General features: G+C 42.1%; 1 protein-coding gene across 2 annotated transcripts; it reads right to left on the reverse strand.

Moving 5' to 3' along the window:
• Positions 1-215: 215 nt before the first annotated feature.
• On the reverse strand, positions 216-5882 carry zc3h14 (zinc finger CCCH-type containing 14). Of its 2 annotated transcripts, none has more exons than XM_073493462.1 (17): positions 5725-5882; positions 5311-5353; positions 5098-5212; positions 4940-4980; positions 4242-4413; positions 3814-4135; positions 3555-3718; positions 3203-3303; positions 2966-3124; positions 2409-2486; positions 2093-2249; positions 1763-1968; positions 1511-1649; positions 1278-1417; positions 1102-1184; positions 814-920; positions 216-439 (listed from the first exon to the last, which is right to left on the reverse strand). In XM_073493462.1, exons 1-17 carry the CDS (start codon positions 5758-5760, stop codon positions 436-438), a joined length of 2067 nt encoding a protein of 688 aa, XP_073349563.1. In that variant the 5' UTR covers positions 5761-5882; the 3' UTR covers positions 216-435. The 2 variants fall into 2 exon arrangements, with proteins under 2 accessions (XP_073349563.1, XP_073349564.1); XM_073493463.1 differs by having other exon boundaries at positions 354-439; positions 3555-3715; positions 5725-5847.
• Positions 5883-9747: the final 3865 nt, after the last annotated feature.

Here is a 9747-nt window from a genome sequence, read left to right on the forward strand (position 1 = left end):
ATTTTACCGCCTGTTCTGTGCTTCATTGTCTGCTCTGTGCTGCTGCATGTGTCTTGCACCCAATCTTCTCCTCGAGTAGAAAACAAAAGCTCCAGCGAACAGCCAACAATTATCCTCACCGACCTGCTCGTTAATTTATCAAACGATGTGATCGTCTGCCAGTGGTGAAACATCTCCACGAACCAAATACAGACAAATAATGAGATGAGATGATGTAAAGTTCACTATGGTGTCATTTAATATTCTGAGAGCATCAGCAAAAACCTGACTGGTTCATCTTACAAAACACTTCTCTTAAAAAGCAGTCCACACGACACATTAAAATGTAACAAAACAACAGTCAAATGAATGAAAATCCATAAACACAGATACAGAGCATCTTCCATAGCTTCACGTTAACCATTATCAGATTCCCGCCAGACTCCCCGGACTTTATTAGCTGTAAGAGAGAGAGAGACGGACAGCATTCAGTAGGTGCAAAGAATACAAATGTGTTTCTTTATAAGCTGCATTTCAACTTAAAGTCTTTATTTTACATTATTATTAGGATTAGAAATTAACTACAATATCAAGTCAGATATAGATGGTGACGTTACTTATATATGAGCTGAGCATTTGGTGGAGATTCTTAATTATTAGTAATATATGAATTATGTTAGAAAACTGTTTTAACCTCTGACATGATCTATGTTTGATGCAAAACCACAGTAGGCTACATTGGGAGACCCTTAACAGCGATTAATGAATAATCATTTTCAAATATATGGAATTTATTATGTGAAATTCACTTTGTGTGACCCCCAATCTGTTCACCTGCTCTGTGTTTTTGTCCACTTCAGGGCGTGTCTCGGAGGCACAGATGTGCTCGGGTGGTAAAAGGTACATCCGGATCGTTTGCACTGCCCCGCGAAGCGACAAGGCTGTAGATGAGAGGAAAACATTTAGAAAGTCAGACTGCACATTAGGGCTTGTGCTGAATGTCCTGACTGATAGAATGACCCGTGGACCACACTGCCAACTAGTGCGTGCTTTAACCCAAATCTTTTACTCAACTACTGTTACAGAATGAAATCTCCACATCTGCACTTTATAGTATTTTACCTTGGGATGATAAAACGGACAGTCCATCTTCTTGCAGTCTGGGAAGAAGCGACACACAGAAGTATTCTGCACCGGCTGCATAGCTATGAACACAAAGAGTCAAGTTAGAGAAACATTTTTCTAAACTGTGTCATGGTCAGGGAGAGGCGGAACAATGTGTGTTCATGAGAGAGTACCTGGCCTGGTCGGAGGAGCAGCTGTGCTTCTGCGGCTGACGTGAGTGAAGGGACACTCCGGCTTGCTACACCTGGCGTCGTATTTACAATTAGGATGAACGAAAAGGCATTTATCCCCAAACTTGCAGTTGGGAAAAGTCCTGAAAAGCAAAAACACATAAAAATCACGATTGAGTGTATGCCGAGCAAAAACTCCATCACCGTTTCTTCAGTTTATGGACAAAAATACTCACTTGCACTGTGTTGTAGGGTGATGGTACGAGCACTCGTCTCCACTTTTACACACAGGCCAGAACTTGCAACGCTCCAACACCTTCTGTTTCTTTAAAGGGATGGCGTCCTCCTCCGACATATCAACGTCCATCACATCATCTGTCAGAAGAAGACAGAATGTGAGGGATATGACCAAAACAATCCAGTAAAAACACAACCCTTTGCTAAACCCCCAATTTACAGGACAGAATAATTCTGCCGAGACCCCACACCTTCTGATGATGGGACTACTCCCTGTAGTCTCTGAAGGACGCTGACTTTGGGCTCCCTGTTCACGTGAACCGTCGCCTCCGTGACCTTTGTGGGTGGTCTGACGTCATCCAACTCCATTTCACAGTCTGCAAGAATCCCCAGCGGGCTTGGTACCCCATCTAATGTCACTATAAACTTGGGACTGGCAGTGTCGCCACGCTCCTTACTAGTGAGAGGGAAAATCCACAGTGCAGAAGGGAGAACATTTCATGTCTGGCAAATCAACAACAGCTGACACTTATGCTTATGTATAGATGGACGGATCTGAGAGCATCTCTCATAGTGTGTACCTGGCCTGGACAGTGCGTGGTATAGCAGAATGGACTTCCTCCCTGGCCTGAAGACGCTGCTGGCTTCCGGCTGCAGGTTGTTGCAGCTGCGGTCGACTCATTATGAAGGAGCGGGTGTCAAATGTCTTTGAATCACTGCCTGCAGCAGCCTCAGCGCCTGGTGGTACATTATGCAGTAGGCAATAAAGTAAGCCTCTTTTGGGAAATTTATGATCAGTTACTACATTAAAAATGTTCCAAGTTGAGTAAAAATCTGCAGAAGAAACACTTTTCTAAAATTGCCACACAAATGCATAACTGAGCAAAAATGACTCACCATAGTGACTTTGCTCTCCTCCGTCATTCCTCTCTGCTAAGTCCAACTGGAGGCGGGAGGCTAAAGATCTTGCTGGAGCTGAGGAGGCAAACGTAATATCAGGCATCAAAACAGAAACAAAACAAAAACAAAACAAAAACACCAGACTTTTTTTCTCGAGGAGATCGAAAAACATTGCCATGTCCCTCAATTTTGGATGTTAGTTCACTTGAAATGATAGAATTAGTAGCTTCTGTCTCACTCTGCACGGTTCAGATCATTTCACCGTTTTGAGTCTTGGATCAGAAAGGGAGACATAACTTTGCCTCCAATTTACTGTGTAATACACGTAAAAGAATACAGTTTTGCCCATTGTCTTAAATGAGAACACGTGTGAGCTCTGAGTTTCAGAGTCGATAGGGCCACTTTGTTGTCACTTTGGGTCGTTGACCTAACCGGCCTTCATGTGGGTTGCTAGGGCTAGGTGAGCCCAAGCAGCTAGCTAAAAACAAACTCTTGATCTGTTAGCCTAGTCTGCTGGCATTCCACATGCTGTAGTAACTATACTCTTCACATACCAGGTGCTCTGGAAGGAGGTAGTTCTGTGGAGTTGTAGGCCGGAACCCTGGGGGTCAGGCTGTGGAGGTGCTCCTGGACCAGCTGGATGGCTGCAGTCATCTCCTCACTGCTGGCCAAACGGGTACGAGGTGCCACAGGAACAGTCTGCCGCTGTGGTACTGTCGAGGGAAAAGAGAGGCCAGTGTAAGAAAGTGATAACCACAACTGAGTTGTTCATGGTGACATGTTGAACATACTTGTGGGGTAGGCTGTGGTTTTGGTGATTGAGTCCTGAGCCTCAGAGATGGCCTTCAGTATCAGATTCCTGTTGGCTTGCTTGGCTGGAGGGAGAGTCGGTCTGAAACAACAGAAACCACATTAATGCTAAAGCCCAGAAACATGTCAGTCGTTTGGGAATTTATAGCTCAGTTTTCCAAAATTGTTACAAGCACTCATAATGTCAACAACTGGGTTTTACATTTCCAGTTATTGACTTTTCAACATCAAGACATAATCTTTCAAGAAAGAATCGAAATTTAAAAATACATTTTGTTTCCCCCATCCCTACATGCAATGTTCCCAAATCTTATATGAGGTGTTAACACTGACTTGCGTTCTGGTTTGGAGGGCAGGGACACTCTACTAGACAGGCCTCTTCCTCCGTAGCCTGTTTCCTCCTCTTCTATGTCATCGCTGTCCTCGTCTGCTGCTCGGTTCACTCGCACCACCGAACTCGCGACTGGCGCCTTACGTTTCCGTGAAAACTCCTCCTGCTGAACAAAGATGGCAGAGCAAAAACATTAAGGCTCTTTAACTACATTTTTTCTGACTTTTTGTCGAATTGTGTATCCATCTCATTGAATCGTACCTTACTGGATCCCATTCTGGAGGTTCTGCTGCCTCTGCTGTCCTGCTGCCTGCTGTGAGAGGATCCTTCTGTGGGTCTACATGTGTCTGCAGAGCTCGAGGATGTAAACTTGCTCTGACCCGGTCTGTAGATTTCAGCTGTGGGTCTACCAGCAGCGCCGCGTGTTCGACCATGGCTGGTACCTATTTCCACTGGGTCCTCTGCAATGAGGTCGTCATCCATCTCCGGTTTGATGTCAATGACAGCCTCTGAGGGGAGCAGCTCCATGAGGGGCTTCACAGTGGAGGTGAGTCGGGAGGAAGTCCTCTCCAATGTGCCTCTCCTGATGACAAACGGAGGGAGAGTTGTTTGAGAATGTTTTTACATTATAAGCGAGAGACAATAAAATAAATATCAAACGAAAATATCTCTAGCTTTGCATTAGGCACCTGTTTTCATGAGCTGAACTGGACACACGAGCTTCAGTCCTATCAGAGCGAGAGCTGGACACCGTCAGCACCTTCAACTCCTCTGCTCTGATGTCTTCACTCACAGATGACCGGCTCTTCCCAGCCACCGCACCACAGTCAGACTGGAGCTGATGTTTGAGGGATGCAGGCTCTGTAACAGCCACGTAGACAAGTAGAGAAAGGAAACATGAGCTTGTCTGAGGCACTAAAACCACAGGTCACATGCATTCAAACAAGTATAAAACTGTTACCCCTTCAGGTGGTGAAGTGGAAAAATGTGTACTTCTGGTCAGTCTTTCATGAATAAAAAAAAATGTACTTGATGCACCTCTGTTGTCCTTACTTTGTTACAACACAAATATGACGTTAGAAAGAAACTGGTCACATGGACACAGTCAAATACCAAAAACGTTGTTGCAATCACTCAGCCTTATACAATATGTCACACGTAATATGGAATCACGTGTAATCCTGCCACCATAGAGGGGAAAAAACAATGTGCATAACTCTCAGTCAATGTCACTTCAAGCATCAGAGCCATTGAAAGCAGTGTGCCCAGAAGGCTTCACCACCATGTCAATACATTAATCAAGCATCCCTTTGAATCCATTAATGCCTGCTACAGTTGGTTATAACATGGAGAAAAGCTTGAATGTATTCAACATAGTCTTACTCACCGACTGCGACAGATCTCAACTTCTCTAGGACACCCTGTAACCTAAAATAAAACAAACAACCCCAAGTTACAGCGAGAAGAGATAGAAGGTTGTGTTGAGAACAACAACAGAATTTAATGAGACAGAGATGTACTTGTGTTTGTTTGTTTTGATCCTACCAGGTTGTGAATTTCATGGTGTTGTTTCCAAGGAAGAGTGAGAGGTCGTCAGCCATCTGTTGGGAGGTTTTCTTGTTCGCCACCATCACCATGATGTAGTCAGGAAGCTCCTCATCTAAACCGGAGGATATAAAAAGGAGACACGTTCAGCATGTAATGTTTGATTGATTTAAAAGAGTACCAGGTATCAAGATGTGCATTTTACTCACTTACCAATATAAGCACCGAGCTCTTGAAGCTTGCCCTTGATAGCAGCCTGAAACAGACCAAAAGGGCAGTTTAGATGATAGCTATCACCTGGTTGAACATATTGGGGAAAGCACGCTGGCTCCACTGATACCACTCATTTGCAACAACCAACAACGTAGCACGTACGTATCGTTACTGCAAAAGTTGACTCAACACTCAAACAAAAAGCTGCTAACACGTCTGTAAACATGCCTGCTGGATACAGCGTTAGGTTATGTAGAAAACCCCTCCTCGGCCTTGTAAATAAAAACCTTGGTACCATTCTACCGCACCGACAAATGTCGCTAGCATGCTAACGTTAGCTAGCAACTGCTCCGCTACACTGACATTTAAAAGGCCGGAACAAATCACTCATATTCAGCACACAATGTTACTCACTCGTATCTTCTTGCTGATCTCTGTCCCAATCTCCATGGTTGTCGTTTTATTCAAATAAAAAAAGTTATAAAAGCAGGGGACTGTTTTTGCGGCTACACCGTTAGCAAGAACAGCAGGGACAAATATGACGTACGATCACGTGGTCGACGAATGCGTTTGCCTGTGGCTTTTTGATAAAACTTTATTAAACATCTTCAAATGACAAACAGGAAGAAAAAAACAAAAAGTAAACAAAAGGAATAAAGCTGGAACAAAAATTAATTTAACTTTAGGGGGTTTAATCATTAGCCTGTGTAAGTCCTCTTTCTTCATTTTAAGAAAAAAATAAAATAAAGATTTTCAAGTTATTTTTAACTACCACAAAACTTGGAGCAGCTTTTAAAAAAAAATGTGTCTAAAATCCAAATGTTATTACACAAAAATTCAGGTAGCCAAGGACTTCTTATTTTGGCATTCTGGCAGACTGACCTCAGCATTGGATTGCAGTTTGGATTGATTACATTTCCATAATCCGCACTACTTGATAAATTCAAGGACTTCCTTAATCCTTGAATGATTAGGGTTTAGCAGGCTCTTCGTTGAAACCATCTGTATGCCCAGTTGTGATACTGCAGCACGTAGGCGATGTGTCCTCATTCCATTTAACGGATTCCAGTAGTAGGTGTTTCACAGTTTGCTGTTTTCTGCAAGCTCCACACGGTCCATCTTCATGTTTGCCCTTGTTTACCAAGTCCCAAGTGTCCCTTTATCGACCCATGACTTTTTTTTTTCAGCTATTGTGTCAACATTTTAAAGAATATTTTAAAAATATGCCAAACAATACTCAGTGTTCCTGAATGACATCAAGCCGTCACATATAATTAGACATAAGGCCATTCCATCAGAAGATGGAGCCATTTTCCACCAAATCATTTAGTTCCTGAATTACTGAAGTTGACATCTTTTCCTAATCTTCTTATTCATACATAGCGATTGGTGACATGTAATTTGCTGCAGTGCTCTGCTAACTTCAACCTGAGTGGCATCTAATTTGCCAGAATAATTGAAAACATCTGTTAGGGCATTGGACTGTCATGACCTTGTTGTTATATTTTGAAATTGGGATAACAGAACCAATGTTTGTTGCATTTTTTATGTTGTTATTAACAAAACAAACTATAGTTACTTCTACCAACAAATAGACTAGGCTCCTACAGTCATAAACCTTCCTCAGGCATCAAATTCACACAAAAAAAAAATATGTAACACAACATACCGTCGCCTATATGCACTGGAGCCACAGGCTGCAATGATCAATCAATTGCAATTAGCAATAAAAAAAAACATCCCAAAAATTAGACAAACAATGTTAAGATCCACAGAATAACATATAAAAAAATACAACTGGATGAGCAATGCAAAGTAATTCATTTTCATGAAGATCAGACAACAAGCAGTCTTCAATATTGTAAATCTGTGGCCCACTCTCATAATAACAAGGTTGTATGTGTGAAGTTGATACTTTATGTGTGATTCTGTGTGAACGGTCAACAGTTAACCAGCTACAAACTGTGTTTTTTAAGGGTTTTCTCAGGATTCTCAAGAGGAAATAACGTCTAAACGAAAGATATTTTACTCAGACACTACAATAATCTCTTCGTGGCATAATTTGTTGTATTGTGCAATGTGGATACCAACGTTTCTTCATAAACAGTACTAGAAACTTTATATTACATTCCAGATGTGTTAACATTTGTTAATGGGAAGAAAAGAAAATGTGTCTTTGGTATTGGGCCAGTTCAAACCTGCTGTAGCCACCAGATGGTGCAAGAGACCGTTAAGTAAGTACACACCACTGTGGGAACAAATCCCACCGAGAGGCAATGTCATAGTCCAGTAATGGATGACTTACTCCTATAAACAATGACCAGAATTCATTTAGAAACCTACATCTGGAATCACAGACGGACCATTCAAATACTGGATTCAACTGGAGTTTAAAAACAGAAAAAGCTACCTAAATGATTAAAGTTGTAATATGCCCGTCTTAATTTTGTTAAATTGACATAATTGTTGATGTTGTACCATCTCTACAGTTTTTAATGGGTCACATAAAAGGTATTCAGGGGCTGCATGTAAGACACACTATAGTTATAGTGAAGAAAATTAAAAGTGAATGAACCAGTGCAGCTTGTGCTTTGTTAAATCATTTCTGTCAGTGTGAGAATTTAAACTGAATATGATTTGAAATAATCTTCCAGCGCTGTATTGTACAGCATGCGTCTTTGACTTTCTAATGTTCATCGCTGTGTGTTTTCCCTCAGAGATTATTTCCTGTTTTGTAGCCCCTCAATGCCAAGCAACAATGACGGGAAGGATCTTGCTCGCCGTCTAGACAAGCGTCACACACACTCTCAACCGCCGCCGCCGCTGCCTGTTCTGTCTCTCTGTCTGCTTTGTTCACGAGGTCATGCTGATACACAAATGTTTAATGTTTAAAAACACCAACATTGTCTTTTTTCATAAATGTTATGACACTTCACGTCAAGCCTCAGTTATACAAGGATCTCCACCATTCTTTCTTTATGATTACCAGTGATATAATCACCATTGTTATACCCTTTCTACTAAAAATGTCTTTATTCAAATTTATGTGCTGATGGGCACTTGTGTTTCAACCAAGTGAGCCGCTGGGAAACTTTTCACACAAACCGCAGCCTAATGGTCTCTTTACTAATTTGTCATCCAAACCACAACTTACTGTATTTTCCATTTACCTTCAAGAGGAAGCATGAGTGGATTAGTTTGAGTGTGTGAAGAGGGCAGCATTTTGATAGAAACTCTGGAGTATGGCAGAAACAAATTTATCTCAGGGCAGAAGGGTGCTCTATCCCATTGTCGCTCATTTTCACTATCGTTATATTGGATCAAGGCAGAGGAAGGACCTCTTCACTGACCCCTGTAACAATACTATTGCAACAACATCCATCAGCAGAGTGAAAACACCATCACACACACACCCCGTCTGCCCTCTGCATGTTCTGAGACATGATGGTGGTGCTCATTTCTCATGTACGTGTACGCTGTCATGTACGTGTACGTGTACGCTGTCTTCTTCAACATTATTGTTGAGTGCAAACCGGGTGATACTGTATGTGTATCACCGATCACAATGTCTGTTTACAATAACTTCAGGGTAGAAAACCTCTGCGTCACGTAGCTGTCATGCAATTTAATTTGCCTTTTAGATGATATTATTTCAAAGTGTGTCCATGTCATTCATCTAAAAACGAGAAGTCATTTTCATGTTGGGCCACAGACTCATCAGAATCAGAAATGCTTTATTGATCCCCAAGGGGAAATCGGTTACATTACAGTCCTCCTTCTAGAATAGAAATATCACACCATAGAGGGATTTTAGTAAGATATAAAGGCAGATGGTTGCGTCACCTCACCTCACTTCTCCTGTGTCTCAGCTGCACTTGAACACACCGTCAAGACTTCAGCCACTGGCCAACAAGCTTGTACGTTCTGCACTTGCATGAAAGGAAACATCTCTCTGAGGATATACAAACGGTTGTTATGATTAAGCAGCAGGAGACAGACGCTCACCAACAGCCCTGAGAATGGCCGGCAGCTGATTGCCAGCCTGGTGTGTCTGGGCCTTTAGTCTAGATGGCGGTGAGATATCGTTGGTGGGTACGTTTGTTTTTTTTTTATCAAAGATGCTAGCAAAGCAACACAGTGTATGACAAGAGCACATCAGAGACGTCAGATAGGTCGGACCACGCGAAGATGACAACACAGATAAACAAGTTTGCAGTTGGATAATCTGGAAGTGATGTGGTTACAGCACATAACTCCCCGTTAATATACCGAACTGTCTTTTTTACATCACTGTAGCAGTGTAGGTTAAACAAGCATGTTGATAAGTGCACTTACAGGTGTTGAATTTTGGACACAGGCTAGCTCTTTCCTCCTGCCTACAGTCTTTATGCTAAGCCAGGCTGAACACATCCCAGCTCTAGCTCTGTACTTAATGCA

This window comes from Pagrus major, chromosome 22 (assembly GCF_040436345.1).
Source record: "Pagrus major chromosome 22, Pma_NU_1.0".
In the NCBI taxonomy this organism is placed as follows: Eukaryota; Metazoa; Chordata; class Actinopteri; order Spariformes; family Sparidae; genus Pagrus; species Pagrus major.